Genomic DNA, 21,568 nt, shown 5'->3' with positions numbered 1-21,568 from the left:
CTGACACTTTATCTGTTCTCTTTTGTTCCCCTCTTTTCTTCCTGTTCCTCTTTTGCCTCCCTCTGTCTCACCTCAGTTTGTGCCTCTTTTGTGTGTGTGACCTCATGTTCCCGTCTCATCTCTTTTCTCCCTGTGCCTCTCTTTTGTCTGCCTCTGTTCCCCCTGTGCCTCTTTTATCCCCCCCCCCCCATGTTACCTCTTGTCCCCTTCTGTCTCAGCTAGTCCCCCTGCCCTATCCAGGTATAGGTGCCCCCAGTATAGGTATCCAGGCATAGATGCCCCCCAGTATAGGTAGCCAGGTATATGTTCCCCCAGTATAGGTGGCCTGGTATAGCTGGTGCCCCAGTATAGGAATTCAACTATAGGTGGTGCCCCAGCATAGGTAGCCTGGTATAGTTGCCCCCAGTATAGGTAGCCTGGTATGGGTGGTGCACCAGTATAGGTTAGCCAGGTACAGGTGCCCCCAGTATAGGTAGCAAGCTCTAGGCGCCCCAGTATAGGTAGCCAGGTACAGGTGGTGCCCTCAGTAAAGGTAGCCAAGTATAGGTGGTGCCCCAGTATAGGTAGCTAGGTATAGGTGGTTCCAGCCCCAGTATAGGTAGCCAGGTATAGGTGGTGGCCAAGTATGGGTAGCCTGTAGCCAGATATAGGTGGTGGCCCAATATAGAAAGTCCGCTGTAGCGGGCTCTCTCATCTGCTCCCCACGCTCAAGTGCTGATGTCACTCTTCTTTCAGTGCTGGAATGCAGTGTGCTGGTTAGTGAGCCACAGGCCCGCAGCCAGCAAATGCGGCCCTTCCAGTGCTTGGGGGGGGGCAGGGCCCCCAAAAGCCCTGGGCCCCTCACTGCAGTGTCAGTTGTCCCCCCCCCCCCCCCTGATGGCTGCCCTGATAAAACTCACACATTTTATTTGCCCATTTGTCTCGGTTATTACAACATTTAAAATATGTCCCTAGTACAATGTATGGCGACAATATTTTATTACTAATTACAAGCACTTATTTGCAAAAATAACATTAACCTATTTTGGTTCCTGGACGTAGTTTCTACGTCCAGGAACCATGCGCGCTACCGCGCGCCCCCGCGGCTGATCGTGCGCGTGCACGCGCACTCCCGGCCACGGATTCGGTAGCCAAGGAATCAATGTATCGGGCTATGGAGCCTGATCACTGATTCCTCTCCCCCCCTGAAAAAGCGACAGCTTCTCTCGGAAGCTGAGCTTTTTCCGGCCGTCTCCTTCCCGATGCGTCACTCTAAGCGCGTGCTACGCTTAGAGTGACGTCATGTAAACAAACTCATGGCCGCCATCCTGTGGCCAAAAAGTAATACTACACCTGAAAAAAAAAAAAAAGAATTAACACACATTTACATTATAAATCTATTGTTTACCTCCCACCCTCCCAAAAGTACCCAAATAAAATGTTTAGTATAAAAAAAAAAACATTACAATAAAAAAAAAAAACATGTAAATATTTACCTAAGGGTCTAAACTTTTTAAATATCAATGTAAAGATGAAATATTTCTATATTTTTTTTATTTTAAACTTGTAAATAGTGATAGATGCAAAATGGAAAAAATGCACCTTTATTTCCAAATAAAATATTGTCGCCATACATTGTGATAGGGACACAATTTTAACGGTGTAATAACCGGGACATATGGACAAATACAATACGTGAGTTTTAATTATGGAGGCATGTATTATTTTAAAACTATAATGGCTGAAAACTGAGAAATAATGAATTTTTCCATTTTTTCTTATTCTTCCTGTTAAAATGCATTTACAGTAAAGTGGCTCTTAGCAAAATGTACCCCCCAAAGAAAGCCTAATTGGTGGCGGAAAAAACAAGATATAGATCAGTGCATTGTGATAAGTAGTGATAAAGTTATAGGCTAATGAATGGGAGGTGAACATTTCTCACGTGAAAACGATGGAACCTGAATGGGTTAATATACCCTCCTCCTCCTCCGATGGCGCTACAGCCCAATTTGAGCCTTGGCCTCCTTCAGTTTCCTGCACCATCCATCTCGGTCTATTGCTGCCTGTTTCCAGTTCAGTATCTTAAGCAATTCTATGGCATCTTTGTCAACTTCATCTGCCTATCTCTTTCTGGGTCTTCCAGTTGGTCTTCGTCCATCTATTCTCCTTGTAAAGATTCTTTTTGGGATCCTATGGTCATCCATTCTAACCACATGTCCTGCCCATCTCAACTGCTGCATCCTAATATGGTCTGATAGTGGGAGATCTTTATATAGTTTATATAGCTCAACTTTATTCTCCATACACCCATCTTGTGGGTGCGGCCATAGACTTTGCGTAATATCTTCCTTTCAAAAGCATCCATTTTGCTTGCTAGGTTTTGAGTAAGTATCTGTGCTTCATACCCATAGGTACAGTAAGTATTGGCCTGATTATGGTCTTGAAAATCCGGATTTTGTTGTTCCTTTGGTTATCCCATGAGTGAAAGATGCATGGTAGGGCGAAGTATGCTCTGTTGGCTTGAGTTATTCCTTCATGGATTTCTGCTGTTTCACTTCCATCGCTGTCTAGGTTGACTCCCAGATATTCTGTGGTGGTCAGGCCCGGATTTACCTCACAGGAGCCTGTAGGCACAGACAGGGCCGGGACGAGGCAGAGGCTGGGCAGGCTGCAGCCTCTGAGCACTTCCTCTAGAGGGCGCATTCCTCTGCACTCATTCCCCCGCCCGTCTGTCCCATTCCTTTGGGCTCTCCCCATCTGCTCTGCAATACAGTATCTCTCACCAAACTAACCTCTCCACTTTAGTCTACTCGGTTTCCTCCTCCTCCTCCTCCTATCTGGCATGGAGCTGGCCCTTCTGCCCGGAGCTGTAACAGCTCCGCTGTCATCAGAGAGATGACAGGCTCGGCTGTGGCATAGTGTTGCTAGGCAACAGCAGGAAGCCGACTTCTCCTGTAACGGAACTGGTGTGGCTTCCTGCAGAGTTGCCTATGGACAAAACTTATTACACGTGTCATGTGAACGTGAAGGACCCCCTGCTAGCCTTCTGAAGCCAGACCCTGCCCACAAAGGGAAGACAGAGACCAGCTGTTGTCACATTGATGCATGGAAAAAAGCAGGTATGGTGGGGGGAAGGGGGCTTTGAAAGGGACAGACAATTAACCACTTCCCGACCGCCTAACGCACAGAGGCGGCCGGGAAGTGGAGCCCTTAAGGACCGGCTCACCCACAGAGGCGGCGGTCCATTTAAGGGCATGGGCGGAGCGATCGCGTCATCCGTGACGCGATCCTCCGCCGGCGCCTGTCACCGCTCGCTCGCCGCAACATCCCGCCGGCTATACGGAAGCGCCGGCGGGATGTTAACCCCGCGATCGCCGCAAACAAAGTGTATAATACACTTTGTAATGTTTACAAAGTGTATTATACAGGCTGCCTCCTGCCCTGGTGGTCCCAGTGTCCGAGGGACCACCAGGGCAGGCTGCAGCCACCCTATGTCGCACCCAAGCACACTGATTTCTCCCCCCCCTGCCCCAGATCGCCCACAGCACCCATCAGACCCCCCCCTGCCCACCCCCCAGACCCCTGTTTGCACCCAATCACCCCCCTAATCACCCATCAATCACTCCCTGTCACTATCTGTCAACGCTATTTTTTTTTATCCCCCCCCCTGCTCCCTGCCCCCTCCTGATCACCCCCCACCCCTCAGATTCTCCCCAGACCCCCCCCCCCCCCAGACCACCCCCCCCTGTTTACTGTATGCATCTATCCCCCTGATCACCTGTCAATCACCTGTCAATCACCTGTCAATCACCCGTCAATCACCCGTCAATCACCCGTCAATCACCCCCTGTCACTGCCACCCATCAATCAGCCCCTAACCTGCCCCTTGCGGGCAATCTGATCACCCACCCACACCAATAGATCGCCCACAGATCCGACATCAGATCACCTCCCAAATCCATTGTTTACATCTATTCTCTCCTCTAAACACCCACTAATTACCCATCAATCACCCATCAATCACCCCCTATCACCACCTGTCACTGTTACCTATCAGATCAGACCCTAATCTGCCCCTTGCGGGCACCCAATCACCCGCCTACACGCTCAGATTGCCCTCAGACCCCCCCTTATCAATTCGCCAGTGCATTAATTACATCTGTTCTTCCCTGTAATAACCCACTGATCACCTGTCAATCACCTGCCAATCACCTATCACCCATCAATCACCCCCTGTCACCCCCTGTCACTGCCACCCATCAATCAGCCCCTAACCTGCCCCTTGCGGGCAATCTGATCACCCACCCACACCATTAGATCGCCCGCAAACCCGCCGTCAGATTACCTCCCAAATGTATCGTTTACATCTGTTATCTTCTCTAAACACCCACTAATTACCCATCAATCACCCATCAATCACCCCCTATCACCACCTGTCACTGTTACCCATCAGATTAGACCCTAATCTGCCCCTTGCGGGCACCCAATCGCCCGCCTACACGCTCAGATTGCCCTCAGACCCCCCCTTATCAATTCGCCAGTGCAATATTTACATCTGTCCTTCCCTGTAATAACCCACTGATCACCTGTCAATCACCTGCCAATCACCTATCACCCATCAATCACCCCCTGTCACTGCCACCCAACAATCAGCCCCTAACCTGCCCCTTGCGGGCAAACTGATCACCCACCCACACCAATAGATCGCCCGCAGATCCGACATCAGATCACCACCCAAGCGCAGTGTTTCCATCTATTCTCTCCTCTAAACACCCACTAATTACCCATCAATCACCCATCAATCACCCCCTATCACCACCTGTCACTGTTACCCATCAGATCAGACCCTAATCTGCCCCTTGCGGGCACCCAATCGCCCGCCTACACGCTCAGATTGCCCTCAGACCCCCCCTTATCAATTCGCCAGTGCAATATTTACATCTGTTCTCCCCTGTAATAACCCACTGATTACCTGTCAATCACCTATCAATCACCCATCAATCACCCCCTGTCACTGCCACCCATCAATCACCCCCTGTCACTGCCACCCATCAATCACCCGCTGTCACTGCCACCCATCAATCAGCCCCTAACCTGCCCCTTGCGGGCAAACTGATCACCCACCCACACCAATAGATCGCCCGCAGATCCGACATCAGATCACCACCCAAGCGCAGTGTTTCCATCTATTCTCTACCCTAAACACCCACTAATTACCCATCAATCACCCCCTGTCACTGCTACCTATCAGATTAGACCCTTATCTGCCCCTAGGGCACTCAATCACCCGCCCACACCCTCAGAATGCCCTCAGACCCCAGCCCTGATCACCTCGCCAGTGCATTGCTTGCATCTATTCCCCCCTCTAATCACACCTTGAGACACCCATCAATCACCTCCTGTCACCCCCTAGCACACCTACCCATCAGATCAGGCCCCAATTTGCCCCGTGTGGGCTCCTGATCACTCGGCCAAACCCTCAGACCCCCTTCCGATCACCTCCCCAGTGCATTGATTGCATCTATTTTCCCCTCTAACCACCCCCTGAGACACCCATCAATCACCTCCTGTCACCCCCCTAGCACTCCTATCCATCAGATCAAAGGCCACCCTGCTTATGACCGGTTCCACAAAATTCGCCCCCTCATAGACCACCTGTCATCAAAATTTGCAGATGCTTATACCCCTGAACAGTCATTTTGAGACATTTGGTTTCCAGACTACTCACGGTTTTGGGCCTGTAAAATGCCAGGGCGGTATAGGAACCCCACAAGTGACCCCATTTTAGAAAAAAAAGACACCCCAAGGTATTCTGTTAGGTGTATGACGAGTTCATAGAAGATTTTATTTTTTGTCAAAAGTTAGCGGAAATTAATTTTTATTGGTTTTTTTTCACAAAGTGTCATTTTTCACTAACTTGTGACAAAAAATAAAATCTTCTATGAACTCGCCATACACCTAACGGAATACCTTGGGGTGTCTTCTTTCTAAAATGGGGTCACTTGTGGGGTTCCTATACTGCCCTGGCATTTTAGGGGCCCTAAACCGCGAGGAGTAGTCTAGAAAACAAATGCTTCAAAATGACCTGTGAATAGGACGTTGGGCCCCTTAGCGCACCTAGGCTGCAAAAAAGTGTCACACATGTGGTACCGCCGTACTCAGGAAAAGTAGTATAATGTGTTTTGGGGTGTATTTTTACACATACCCATGCTGGGTGGGAGAAATTTCTATGTAAATGGACAATTGTGTGTAAAAAAATCAAACAATTGTCATTTACAGAGATATTTCTCCCACTTAGCATGGGTATGTGTAAAAATACACCCCAAAACGCATTATACTACTTCTCCTGAGTACAGCGGTACCACATGTGTGGCACTTTTTTACACCCTAAGTACGCTAAGGGGCCCAAAGTCCAATGAGTACCTTTAGGATTTCACAGGTCATTTTGCGACATTTGGTTTCAAGACTACTCCTCACGGTTTAGGGCCCCTAAAATGCCAGGGCAGTATAGGAACCCCACAAATGACCCCATTTTAGAAAGAAGACACCCCAAGGTATTCCGTTAGGAGTATGGTGAGTTCATAGAAGTCTTTATTTTTTGTCACAAGTTAGTGGAAAATGACACTTTGTGAAAAAAAACTATTAAAATCAATTTCCGCTAACTTGTGACAAAAAAATAAAAACTTCTATGAACTCACCATACTCCTAACGGAATACCTTGGGGTGTCTTCTTTCTAAAATGGGGTCATTTGTGGGGTTCCTATACTGCCCTGGCATTTTAGGGGCCCTAAACCGTGAGGAGTAGTCTTGAAACAAAAATGACCTGTGAAATCCTAAAGGTACTCATTGGACTTTATGCCCCTTAGTGCAGTTAGGGTGCAAAAAAGTGCCACACATGTGGTATCGCCGTACTCGGGAGAAGTAGTACAATGTGTTTTGGGGTGTATTTTTACACATACCCATGCTGGGTGGGATAAATACCTCTGTAAATGACAATCTTTTGATTTTTTTACACACAATTGTCCATTTACAGAGGTATTTCTCCCACCCAGCATGGGTATGTGTAAAAATACACCTCAAAACACATTGTACTACTTCTCCCGAGTATGGCGATACCACATGTGTGGCACTTTTTTGCACCCTAACTGCGCTAAAGGGCCCAAAGTCCAATGAGTACCTTTAGGACTTCACAGGTCATTTTGAGAAATTTCGTTTCAAGACTACTCCTCACGGTTGAGGGCCCCTAAAATGCCAGGGCAGTATAGGAACCCCACAAATGACCCCATTTTAGAAAGAAGACACCCCAAGGTATTCCGTTAGGAGTATGGTGAGTTCATAGAAGATTTTATTTTTTGTCAAAAGTTAGCGGAAATTGATTTTAATTGTGTTTTTTCACAAAGTGTCATTTTCCGCTAACTTGTGACAAAAAATAAAATCTTCTATGAACTCGCCATACTACTAACGGAATACCTTGGGGTGTCTTCTTTCTAAAATGGGGTCATTTGTGGGGTTCCTATACTGCCCTGGCATTTTAGGGGCCCTAAACCGTGCGGAGTAGTCTTGAAACGAAATTTCTCAAAATGACCTGTGAAATCCTAAAGGTACTCATTGGACTTTGGGCCCTTTAGCGCAGTTAGGGTGCAAAAAAGTGCCACACATGTGGTATCGCCGTACTCAGGAGAAGTAGTATAATGTGTTTTGTGGTGTATTTTTACACATACCCATGCTGAGTGGGAGAAATATCTCTGTAAATGGACAATTGTGTGTAAAAAAAATTAACAAATTGTCATTTACAGAGATATTTCTCCCACCCAGCATGGGTATGTGTAAAAATACACCCCAAAACACATTATACTACTTCTCCTGAGTACGGCAATACCACATGTGTGGCACTTTTTTGCAGCCTAACTGCGCTAAGGGGTCCAAAGTCCAATGAGCACCTTTAGGCTTTACAGGGGTGCTTACAATTTAGCACCCCCCAAAATGTCAGGACTGTAAACACACCCCACAAATGATCCCATTTTGGAAAGTAGACCCTTCAAGGTATTCAGAGAGGGGCATGGTGAGTCCGTGGCAGATTTCATTTTTTTTTGTCGCAAGTTAGAAGAAATGGAAACTTTTTTTTTTTTTTTTTTTCTCACAAAGTGTCTTTTTCCGCTTACTTGTGACAAAAAATAATATCTTCTATGAACTCACTATGCCTCTCAGTGAATACTTTGGGATGTCTTCTTTCCAAAATGGGGTCATTTGGGGGGTATTTATACTATCCTGGAATTCTAGCCCCTCATGAAACATGACAGGGGGTCAGAAAAGTCAGAGATGCTTGAAAATGGGAAAATTCACTTTTTGCACCATAGTTTGTAAACGCTATAACTTTTACCCAAACCAATAAATATACACTGAATGGGTTTTTTTTAATCAAAAACATGTTTGTCCACATTTTTCGCGCTGCATGTATACAGAAATTTTACTTTATTTGAAAAATGTCAGCACAGAAAGTTAAAAAAATCATTTTTTTGCCAAAATTCATGTCTTTTTTGATGAATATAATAAAAAGTAAAAATCGCAGGAGCAATCAAATAGCCCCAAAAGAAAGCTGTATTAGTGACAAGAAAAGGAGCCAAAATTCATTTAGGTGGTAGGTTGTATGAGCGAGCAATAAACCGTGAAAGCTGCAGTGGTCTGAATGGAAAAAAAGTGGCCGGTCCTTAAGGGGTAGAAAGCCCTAGGTCCTCAAGTGGTTAAGGAGAGAGAATCACACACAGACACACTATGTGACTAGATGTCTTCTCAATACAGCAGTGCCCTCATTCTAACTCTCCCTTTTGTGAAGCGAGTGTAGATTGAAAGTATATCATATTTATGAGTTTGTAATTACCAGCTTTCGTGATGGGGGGGGCGCACTATGGAATCTCTGCCTCTGGTGCTGAGAAGCCTTGTCCCGGCCCTGGGCACAGATGTCCCGGCACCTTAGACTTCGCCCTCCATAAACCTACAAACCCCTCCTGACCCGAACTGCACTGGCCAAGCTGTCACTTCTTCCTTACTTCCTGTGTCCATCATAGGTACCTACAGGTGCCCTTTAGTATAAGGTAACAAGAATTACTTTCAATATTAAGTAGCTAGAGGTGCCCCTAAGTATTAGGTAGCTTGAGGAACCTCAGTATTAAATAGCTAAAGGTTCCCCTTACTGATGGGAGATCTTGTCTGTGTAATGCCGAGAGCTGGGTGAGTAACCCCACACTTACACTCTCATCAGGATTCTGAATAGGGAAGGAGGGAGGGAGGCGCTCTGTGAGGAGATTGAACCGCCTTTCCATCATGAGGAGCCTGTAGGCACGTGCCTACAGTGCCTTATGGTAAATCTGGCCCTGGTGGTGGTCCTCTCTTTATTGATTGTCTTAGAAATGTTGTCTTATCAGTGTTTATTATCAGGCCTACCTCCTTGGTCTGATTATTTAGATCGATGTAGGTTTCTCCTACCATTGCCATTGTTCTGCTCATTATGATGATATCATCTGTGTAAGGTATTATCTATACAGATTTATTTATTAAAATATTTGTTGGTTTTATTGTCATTTTTCTGATGACGCATTCAAGGAGGCATTGCTGGGATCAGCCCATCTCCTTATTTTAAACCTTGCATGATTTTGAAAGTTGATTTTCTATCTGGTACATATGCTTGTGTGTCCTTCGTTGTAATTTTTATTAATTTTATCAGTTTATTTGGAATGCTAAACTCCATTAGTATTTCATATAATTCTTGTCTTTTAATAGAGTCATATGCCTGGAAAAATTCTACAAAAAAATAATAAATATCAATATCATATTCCCATGCTTTCCTAAGAAGCTCATTGACAATAAAAAGTTGGTCTATTGTGGACCTGCTTGGTATTCTCTGATAATGCTTTCTGTTTTCTCTTTGGTTTAAGATAAACGTGAATATTTTATAAGCAGTACATAAGAGATAATATACCCGCATGGCATACATATTAAAAGTTGAGTACTAAAGTCAAATATGTATTTTGTAATACCCCCCCCCCCCCCAGGTTATTCATGTGTACTGTGAATAGTATCCTTCCTAATAATACCCCTGTGTCTCTTCAACCGATGTGTGTGTGTGTGTGTGTGTCCCTGCATCTGCACTACAGCGCATGTGCCGCAGGGATAGCCGTTGTTGGGATAGGAGCAGGACAGCCAGGGGGCCAGCGGGGTGGGCTGGTGCGCACCATGCGCGCTGACAGGTGGCGGCAGTGACAGACCTAGAGGCCGTTATTAGTTGGAAATAATGTGTGTATGCTTTCACTTTCACTTTCCCAATGACCACAGCATCTCATAGATGCCGGTAGTCATCGATCACAGGCACTTTGATCGGTGAATGGGAACTGTGTTCCTATTCACTGATCATTGATCTACTACTGTGTCGCGGGGAGGTGTATATGGAAGCGGTCACTGGCGTGTGCTTTCATGTGCAAAGACGCATATCTATGCCCCTGTGCAGGAACTCTTGCGGGGTGTACATATACTATCACAGACGGCATGCATAAGTAGTTAAAAGGAAATAAATATGCCAGGCTTCATACTTAAAAAATTGACTTTTAGTCTATTTGATCATCATTCCTGAATAGCAAAGCAAGCACTTTCCTAAGTGATTGTCTGTTCTGAGCTGTCTGGCCTATTACAAAGCGTCTGGCAGTATCCTGAGAGGGGTTGAGGGACATGACGTTTGTGTAACAGAACATAAATGTCTAATTACAGGTATCCAAGTACTTGCAGGGTGCCTTTAGGTCACAGTGACTTTTATTTTGCTGTATTCAGTCCTTTAATGGTAGGTGTCTCGGCTGCATGCAGTCGCTCTCACGCTGTGCTGCTGATCTTGCATACGTATCGTTCGTTAAACACAGAATTTCCCCATTGAATACAAATGCCTTTGTAGCACCTTCCAGCATGCAGAGCCTGTTGTTGAGCAGAAAACATAACTCACCTGGATTGATATGCTAAATAGATTGGAGCCAGTGGGAGGAGGGGCACACGGGTCACTCACACAGCTGTTTATCTGCATCTCGACCATAAATGGTATAATCAATATAGTGCGGATTCTGGAAGAATGTTGATGCGTTGGGGGAAAATGACTTAAAGTAAACCTGACTGCAGACTGAGGAAAACATGCGGACTGACTTACCTCTGAGGAAGGTCACATGACCAGCCAAGCAGCCAATAAATAAACTGAAAAAGATGAATGGGGGAGGAGCAGGAGTTTACCAGAGAAAGCAGTGGCTGACTAGATAGTTATAATAGATAACTCAACTTGAAATCTTCTAATGTCTGGACAATGGCTGCTGCTGAATTATAATTATATTTATAACTAGCTGATTGCCCGGCGTTGCACGGGTAGGTATTTGGCTGGTGTCGGCTCCACCCACTCTTTCTAACCCTAACACACAATTACTCAATGACCAAGTTTGTGAGCTTTGTAGTCTTTGGCATCAATAATTTGCATTGAAATGAAAAAATCTGATGGGTTGTTTGTGGCTCCATCCCCTTTTCTGAATTTGAACCCCAGTCACCCAATGACCAACTGTAGCAGGTTTGAGGCCTGTGTCAATAACAGTGCAAACATGGTAGCTATTAAATATTCCCTTGAAAAGCAATAGGTGAAGCTTAATACACTGTTGTAGGCTCCACACACTTTTCTGAATATTAATCCCATTCACTGAGTGACCAACTGTGCAAAGTTTAAGAACCCTCCTATTAACAGTGTAAGAATGGCTGCAGTTTATATTTTCCCAGTGAAATTTGTATTTGTCTCCACCCACTGATGACCCGGCATTGTCCGGGTATGTATTTGACTTGTGTTGGTTCCGCCCACTTCTTCTAACCCTAACGCACAAACACTCAATGACCAAGTTTGTGAGCTTTGGTGTCTTTAGCATCAATCATTTGTATATTCCCATAGAAATTAAACAAATCAGATTGGCTGTTTGTGGCTCTGCCCCTCTCCAGCATTTGAACCCCAGTCACCCAATGACCAACTGTAGCAGGTTTGAGGCATCTGCTATTACCAGTATAAAAATGGCAGCAATTTAAATATTCCCCTTGAAAATCAACAGGTGAATTTTGGTTGGCTATTATAGGCTCCACCCACTTCCTTGAATATTAATCTCAGTCACCCAGTGACCATCTGGGCAAAGTTTGGGAACCCTGCCATTAACAGTGTAAGAAGGTCTACATTTTCCCAGCGAAATTTGGTTTTTGCTCCGCCTACTTTTTGTAACCTGGACATACAGTCACTCAATGACTAAGTTTGTGAGCTTTGGGGTCCTTGGCATCAATAATTTGTATTTTCCCAAGAAATGAAACTGTTTGTGGCTCTGTCCTCTTTTCTAAATTTGAACCCCAATGACTAACTGTACCAGGTTTGAGGCTTGTGCCATTAACAGTGCAATGAATGGTAGCATTTTTAATATTCCCCTTTAAAATCAACAGGTGATTTTGATTGGCTTTTTTAGGCTCCACCCACTTTTCTGAATATTAATCCCAGTCACCCAGTAACCAGCTGTGCAAAGTTTGAGATCCCTGCCATTAACAGCAAAGAAGGGCTGCAGTTTACAATTTCCCAGAAAAATCGATTTTTGACTCCACCCACTTTTTGTAACCTTGACACACAGTCACTACTCAATGACCAATTTTGTGAGCTTTTGGGTTCCTGGCATCAAAATTGTGTGAATGGAAGCAGTTTATGCAAAAAAAGGGAATCTGATTGGCTGTTTGTGGCTCCACCCCTTTAGTGAATTTGAACCCCAGTCACTTGATGACCGACTGTAGCAGGTTTGAGGCCTTTGCCATTAACAGTGTAAGAATGACAGCAGTTTCAATATTCCCCTTGAAAATCAATAGGTGAATTTTGATTGGCTCTTGTAGGCTCCACCTACTTTTCCAAATATTAATCCTAGTCCCCCAGTGACCAACTGTGTCAAGTTTGAGAACCCTGCCATTAACAGTGTAAGAATAGCTGCAATTTATATTTTCCCATGTAAAAAGTTAGTTGTTTTTGGCTCTGCCCACTATTTCTAACCTTGACATGCAGTCACTCAATGACCAAGTTTATGAGCTGTGGGGTCTTTGGCATCAATAAATTGCATTTTACCATTGAAATTAAACAAATCTGATTGGCTGTTTTGGCCCACTCCCTTTTCAGAATTTAAACCCCAGTTTCCCAGTGACTGACTGTACCAGATTTGATGCCTCTGCCATTAAGAATGTATGAATAGGAGCAATGTAAATATTCCCCTTGAAAATCAAAAGGTTAATTTTGATTGGCTACTGTAGGCTCCACCCACTTTCCTGAATATTAGTCCCAGTCACCCAGTGGCCAACTGTGTCAAGTTTGAGAACCCTGCCAATAACAGAATGGCTAAAATCAATCTAAAAAATCAGATTGGCTGTTTGTGGCTCCACCCACTTTAGTGAATTCAAACCCCAGTCACCCAATAACTGACTGTATCAGGTTTGAGAACTCTGCCATTAACAGTGTAAGAATGGTAGCAATGTAAATGTTCCCCCTTGAAAATCAATAGGTACATTTTGATTGGCTGTTTTTAGGCTCCACCCACATTTCTGAATATTAATCCCAGTCACCCAGTGGCCAATCGTGTCAAGTTTGGGAACCTTGCCATGTAAAAAATTAAGTTGTTGGCGCCGCACACTTTTTCTAACCTTGACATACAGTCACTCAGTTATCAAGTGTATCAGCTTTGGGGTCCTTGGTATCAATACTTTGTATATTCCCATTCAAAAATAAACAAATCTGATTGGCTGCTTGTGGCTCCGCCCCCTTTCTGAATTTGAACCCTAATCACCCAGTGACCAACTGTACCAGGTTTGAGGCATCTGCTATTAACAGTATAAGAATGGTTGCAGCTTAAATATTCCCTTTGAAAACCGAAAGGTGAATTCTGATTGGCTGTTGTAGGCTCCACCTACCTTCCAAATTCTTAATCTCATTCACCCAGTGACCAACTGTGCAAAGTTTGAGAACACTGCCATTAACGGTGTAAGAATGGCTACAGTTTATATTTTCCTAGTAAAATTTGTTTTTGGTTCCGCCCACTTTTAGTAACCTGGACACACAGTCACTCAATGACCAAGTTTGTGAGCTTTCAGGTTCCTGGCATCAAAAATGTGTGAATGGAAGCAGTTTATTCACCAAGGAAATCTGATTGGCTGTTTGTGGCCCCGCTCCTTTTGTGAATTTTGACCCCAGTCACCCAAAGACCGACTGTAGCAAGTTTGAAGCCTCTGCCATTAACAATTGTAAGAATGGCAGCAGTTTAAATATTCCCCTTGAAAATCAATAGGTGAATTTTGATTGGCTTTTTTAGGCTCCACCCACTTTCTTGAATCTTAATCGCATTCACCCAGTGACCAATTGTGGCAAGTTTGAGAACCCTGCGATTAACAGTCTAAGAATGGTCGCAGTTTACATTTTCCCATTTAAAATGAATGGCTGAAATTTGATTGGCTGTTTTATGCTCCGCCCACTTTTCCTGGATTTGTAACCTCGGTCACCAAGTGACCAACTGTGCCAAGTGTGGGGACTCTGGCTTGTTTACTGTGAGAATGGCAGCCTTTTACATTTTTTCCATTGACTTGAATGGGTGAAATCTGATTGGCTGTTTGTAGCTCTGCCCATGTGTGCAGGGGGGCCGCGAGACCCCAGAACATATCATCCCAGGTAGTAAGGGATCTGCATACCAAGTTTCGTTCAAATCGGTCAAACCGTTTTTGCGTGATCGCGGCACATACATACACACACATACATACACACATCCGATTTTATATATATAGATTAATATAATTATAATTATTATTATTTCGTATTTATATAGCGCCAACATCTTCTGGAGCGCTGTACAGACTAGAGTACGTTGTCTTGTCACTTAAAAAACAAGTAACATGCTAACCTAGAAGTAAAAAACACATACAAAACAGTATATAAGTAGATAAATACTAGTTTTACTTACATAACAGATGTATTGTGCTATCCACGTAATGATTCCTGAGAATTTTATAAAGGAAAAGCAGAGAAACATTTTCTAGACAGTTTCCATCTTGGTTACCTTTGAATGAAGCTAATCCTGACATAATTTCCTCACTCACTCTTTTTTCTCCTCTTGCTAATTGTGTATTCGTTACCCGCCCTCTTCCCAGTGTCTTCAAACACTCCCACTGAGCTCTATACTAGGAAGTGCACTGTCTTATGTCATTAGAAGGAGGGGGAAATAAAGGGAAGAGGAGGAATATATTATAGATAAAAAGACCCCCCAGCATGCAACTGTTTTGCCAGCCGATGGCAATGGCAATTAAAGGGCCAGTGCTCCTAAGGTATGTGATCACTCCAAATCATAACAGCAGAAAAAGTTTTGAACATTTTGAATGCAGAATTAGCATCTTTATCACTTAAAGCGGAACTGTAGCTACAAATTAAACACATTGTTTCACTTACCTGGGGCTTCTGCAAGCCCCAGCAGCTGTCCTGTCCCTCGCCGAGTCTCCACGAGTCTCCGTTCCCCCGCCGCCGCTCCGTTCCGTACCTCCACTTGTAAGTTGAGGCCAGCGCAGCCCTGCCAAGCTTATCCTTTATTCGCGTTCCCCTCTGTAATAGCAGGGAACACGAAGAAAGGATACGTGTGGCCAGAGCCGCGCAGGCGCAGTGGCCTGGTGCCGAAACCGTAAGTAACTGGCGGCGGGAGAACGGAGGCTCGTTGAGGAGCGGGGCGGGACAGGATGGCTGCTGAAGGCTTGGGGAAGCCCCAGGTAAGTGAAATAATGTGTTTAATTTGTATCTACAGTTCCGCTTTAATGCACTCAGACTAGTTGCTGTTGAAATTTGATTTTTATGGTGACAATCCCGCTGAGTCCCTCAGAGGGGCGCACAATCTCATCCCTACCATAGTCGTATGTCAGTGTATGTATTGTGTAGTGTATGAATCGTAGTCGAAGGCCAATTTAGGGGGAAACCAGTTAACTTATCTGTATGTTTTTGGGATGTGGGAGGAAACCAGAGTGCCTGGGGGAAATCCACACAGACACGGGGAAAACATACAAACTCCGTGTAGACAGTGCCCTGGCTGGGATTTGAACCGGGGCGGGGACCCACCACTGCAAAGTGAGAGTGCTAATCACTATGCCACCGTGCTGCTGGGAACACACAATGTAATTTCCCATCCAATTGATGGGTAATCTGCCAGAAAGTTGTATCATGTGTACATGTCCAAACTGCTTCCGATCGATAAAGGGATCGATATTCCAATGATAACTTCATAAAATCAATCTCTTTATCGATCAGAAACAGATGGAACAAGTTGAAAATAAACGTTCGACGTTTCGTATTCCCAGCATATAGCCTGCAGTAAAGTAAACTTTGTGTAATGCATACCGTTCATTATTTGGGTGAATAAATAAGTAATTTTCCGTAATTTAACCACTTCACCTCCAAGGGGTTTTCCCCTTAAACACCAGAGCAATTTTCCTTCCATTCATTCACATATAACGTTATTGCTACTTATACCAACGAAACAATCTGTATCTTTTTGGCCACCAATTAGGCTTTCTTTGGGTGGTATTTTTTGCTACGAATTATTTTATTTTAACTGCATTTTAATGGGAACAATAAGAAAAAAAAGGGAAAGAAAATAATTATTCCTCAGCTTTCGGAATTATAGTTTTAAAATAAAATGTTCTACTGTGGATAAAACCCACACATTTTATTTGCCCATTTGTCCCGGTATTGCAATGTTTAAAATATTTCCCCAGTACAAATTATGGTGCCAATATTTTATTTGGAAATAAGGGAGCATTTTTTCAGTTTTGCGTCCATCACTAATTACAAGCCCACAATTTAAGAACTAACAGTGATATACCTTCTTGACATACATATTAAAAAAGTTCAATCCCTAAGTTAACAATTTTATTTTGTTGTCATTTTTTTTGTAATGCATACATTTATTTGGGTACTATGGGAGAGTGTGGGAGGGAAGGAATTCATTTTAAATGTATGTGTGGGTCTTTTTATTGAAATGTATGTAGGTGTAATTTTACTATTTGGCCACAAGATGTCCTCCTCCTGCATAATTTCCTTTTAGCGTACTACAAGTACGTGAATAGGAAGTAATGCGTGGCTGTGTTACTTCAGAAGTTACAATGAACGCAGATCATTGACTTGGGGACCTACATTATTGAATGCGAACTACGTTCTCACTTATTTAACTCCCCTCTAACGATCGGTGTCAAGATCAAGCGCAGGAGCACGCGGTAGTGCGCGGCGGCAAGGGACGAGTATCTATGTCCCTGAGAGGTAAAGTGGTGTTTTGCAGGGACGTAGATACTCGTCCCAGGGAGGGGAAGTAGTTAAAGCACAACTAGACCAGGGGAAAAAAGATTTTTACTTACCTGGGGCTTTTTAAAGCGGATTTGTCACCTTTAAAATCAAATTTCAACAGCAACTGGTCTGAGTGTAATAAGTGATAGTGTACTGAAGTGTACTGCTTTTATGTATTGGAGTTATCACATACCTTAGGAGCACTGGCCCTTTAATTGCCATTGCCAAACTGTTGCATGCTGGGGTATCTTTTTATCTATGATATATTTCTCCTCTTCACTTTATTTCCCCCTCCTCCTAATGACATAAGACAGTGCACTTCCTAGTGTAGACCTCAGTGGAAGTGTCTGAAAACTCTGGGAGGAGGGCGGGTAACAAATACACAATTAGCAAGAGGAGAAAAAAAGAGTGAGAGAGGAAATGATGTCAGGATTAGCATCATTCACAGGTAACTAAGATGGAAACTGTCTAGAATAGGATTCTCCGCTTCTCCTTTATAAAATTCACAGGAATCATAATGTGGACAGGGCAAAATATCTGTTATGTAGGTAGAACTAGTATTTATCTACTTATATATGTGTTTTTTATTTCTAGGTTAGCATGGGTGTCACTTGTTCTTTAAAGCCCACCATAGTCTTTTAGGCTCCTCAGTGTTCTCCGGGTCCCCTCTGTTGTCTCCGTCACCCCAAATAAAGTCTCCCACATGGCTGGGTCAGGTGTTACGGCGCCTGCGCTGTCCCGGCCACGCATCTCCTAGGCGGGAGCATTCTACACATGCGGGTTGAAACTGTAATTTTTAACACTACAGATATACCATAATCCAGGTGTTCTGGGTGGCTGCCTCACTTACAAGGTACTGTAAACTTCATCTACAGAGCTGGTCCTCTCATAAAGCAAAGTGAGATACTTGCATCAGGCGCATAGATTACAGGGGCAGCATGTTTGTACTGTGTGTTTACACTTACAGCATGCAGTCAGAGTAGGAGGAGAAGTGAGAGAAGAGAGCGAGGTAAAGAGATCATCATTGGGGAAAAGCAGCTTGTTGTGCTGTGTGAGGACTGGAGTCTGACAGTGTGTGAGGAGGGGGGAGGCAGGAGAGCAGCAGTGTTTCACTTGACTTGCACAGCAGAAAGGAGGAGGTGGCACTGCTGTCCTGACTGAGGAGGCATGGAGGACGGCTGACTGGCTGAGGATGAGCAATTTGTCACAGACTCACAGCCAGCCAGTGTGTTATTTTGCTGAGCTGCAGCCTGACATGTCTCAAGTTGTTGCATATGTTCCCTTGCTGACTGAGATCATTAAATGAAGCGGAGTAAATCACTTGTTTTATATTTAAATTAATTCTGTACATTTTCCTTTGCAGATCAATTCAGGATTTGGAATAATGTCCCTACATCGGATTTTTACCATTCTGCTGCAGTGGGGTAAGACCAATCATAGTGTTTGTTACTTTCATAACCAGCTGTGTGTAAATGGCATCTTCCAATTGGCAGAAAAATCCCAAAAACTTGGGAAATTCCACTTTAGTTCAGAAATGGCAATTCTTCCAGTTGAACTCCATATATCAAAGTGGAATTCCAAAGAAAAGAGACCTAAACAGTCCTGACAGCTTCCAGTACATCCCTGCTGGGAAACTGGTGACTCTACCTCATAAAAACTGCTGTGTTTCAGATCACTGGTCAGTTTTAAGACAAGCTGGATCATTGCTGGTGTTGGCAAGTTTTCCAGCTTACAGTTGCACATGATGGGACACAATCACCACCAGCATAACATTTGCATTAACTAGTATATATCTGACCATCCTTAAGCACCATACACAGCAATTAAATGTTCTTAGCAGGGCAGTTTCTAGGCTAAATTGCTCCCAGGGTGAGGATGTCAAAACTGTATCCCCCCACCCCCCGCTAATCAGGAAGTAGTAAGAGTAAGTGGCTGGGGACAGAACATACCAGCGGCAGTGATCCTCGCATGGAGCCCAGACGGCGGGTCTTTATTACACTGTTCCTGATGCCATGCATCCATGCATTGCTGCAATGGAGAGGGGAGCACGGAGGGGCCCCCGAAGTGAGGGAGGATGAGTTGGGCCACTCACTCCCAGCGGCGGAGTCTCAATGTGCCCCTACTCCCACCTTAATCACTGCGCTAGGTGCGCCCTCTTTCCTCAGTGCGCCCCAGGCAGACACCTACCTGGCCTGCTCCTAGAAATGGGGCTGGCTCTTAGCATTGCACAGGGAGCATGAGGTCCACCTCTATTCATGGTAATGGTCATCCTTCCATGTTTTGTCAGCCGTCGCACTGAGGTAGGTGCCTAGATAACTTGCTAGTTGGCCCAATGCTTGCCACTTCATAAGTAAACAACCTTAAATTTTCATCCTTTATTAAAGAGGAACTTTAACCAAGGATTGAACTTCATTCCAATCAGTAGCTGATACCCCCTTTACCACAACAAATGTTTACCTTTTCTCGAATAGATCATCAGGGTATGGCTGGTACTGTGGTGAAACCCCTCCCACATTGTGACGTCATGACCATGGTCCTGACAGTTTGGTGTCTGTGAACCCTGTTGCATTGTGGAAATAACGGCTGTTTCCAACTGCCAACAAAGCAATATATATCTCCCTCTGTGCATAGAACTCTCATTAATGAATGGGGGGCAGGAGGGGTCACAGCATGAGGGGAGAGCTTGGTAGCACGTCGGTGGGGAGGGGGGACAGTCCCCCCCCCCCTCACCTTGGGCTCCGCCTCTGTGCTCCCCTCCTGCATCTATGTAAGTGTCAGCAGCGGCAGCAGCTATAATTACCTCCATTCACCACCGGAGGCTGCCGATCTGCAAGGGCTTCACATTACTTCCCGCAGGAAGTAATGTGAAAGTAATGTAAAGCCCTTGCAGATTGGCGACCTCCAGTGGTGAATGGAGGTAATTATAGCTGCCCGCCGCTGCTAACACTTACATAGATGCAGAGAGGAGAGCCCGAGGTGAGGGAGGGGGGGGGACAGTCCCCCGCCCCACCAACGTGCTACCAAGCTTTCCTCTCATGCTGCGACCCCTCCTGTCCCCCAAAACGGCCATGAGCGGGCCCCGGGGGGGAAGGGGGGGCTTTCAAATTCTTGCAGGGGGGCCCGGGGACTTCAAATTACGCCCCTGAAACCTACCAATATTTTGTCTCAGACACTCTTGATAAATCTGGCCCTCTGAGTAGTAATTTCTACACATAGCCAGAAGTTGTAGTAGGATGGGGTGGGGGAGTGTTGTAATTCTGAAGACGGAACTGTTCTGCCAAGGAATCGATCTGCCTTACATTACACAAGTTTGCAAGACGTTGTATAGTTGACGCACTGTGTAGTGAAAACTCTAAAGCTATTACCAGGTAATGGCGGACCATGTGTTTTACACCACAACCTCATATAAAAGGCTTGTCTGTAAATTGGCATGTTGATTGTCCAGCTGCATCCCACACCCGCCGTCGCTGTACATGACTAACAAGGCAATCTGTCAGGAGGTAGCGAGGAGCTCAGGATGTGAGAATACCGGGCCGCACGTTGGAGCCTGACAGGATGTATTTCCCTCAGACTCGATTAATTGTGCAGATCTATTTCACACATTCTCAGGTGCTATTCATCAAACCCCTCATTAAAGTCTGAGGTGATTTCTCCCGCACCCACCATTAACTACAAGATAAAGAAATCTCTGGACATTTCTAAGGATCATCTGCTAAACCGAGGGAGTAAATCAATCGATTGTTTTCTACATTAAAGGAAATATGAAGTAAAAAGAATATGGAAGGTGCCATTGCTGGTTTCTTTCAAAAATACTGTTGTGCTGGTTTAACCATTTATGCCTCCAGGACGTAGTATCTACGTCCAGGAGTCCGCGCGCTCCCGCGGCCGATCGCGCGCATGCACGTGCACTCCCGGCCGCGGGTTCGGTAGCCCAGGGATCAATGTATCGGGCTATGGTGCCCGATCACTGATTCCTCTCCCCCGCTGAAAAAGCGACAGCTTCTCTCGGAAGCTACGCTTTTTCTGAAGCTCTGTCCCTCTAAGCGTACATTGTACGCTTAGAGTGACGTCATGTAAACAAAATCGAGATTGCCATCTTGTGGCCAAAAAGTAAAACTACAAGTAAATGGAAAAAAACATTACAATACACAAATATTTCCCCAAATAAAACTATTTATATCCCACCCTCCCAAAAATACCCACATAAAA

General features: G+C 44.8%; 1 protein-coding gene across 1 annotated transcript in view; it reads left to right on the top strand.

Moving 5' to 3' along the window:
• Window positions 1-21,568, top strand: part of LEPR (leptin receptor) — a 153,872-nt gene that overhangs the window by 34,204 nt on the left and 98,100 nt on the right. Inside the window, exon 2 of the mRNA XM_068239298.1 lies at window positions 18,723-18,783. Coding sequence (XP_068095399.1) covers window positions 18,744-18,783 — 40 coding nt within the window. The 5' untranslated portion in view covers window positions 18,723-18,743. The remainder of the gene's footprint in view (window positions 1-18,722; window positions 18,784-21,568) is intronic.

This window comes from Hyperolius riggenbachi, chromosome 6 (assembly GCF_040937935.1).
Source record: "Hyperolius riggenbachi isolate aHypRig1 chromosome 6, aHypRig1.pri, whole genome shotgun sequence".
NCBI lineage: Eukaryota > Metazoa > Chordata > Amphibia > Anura > Hyperoliidae > Hyperolius > Hyperolius riggenbachi.
The sequence above is the reverse complement of the archived record's forward strand: the minus strand, read 5'-3'. Positions and strand labels throughout refer to the sequence as shown.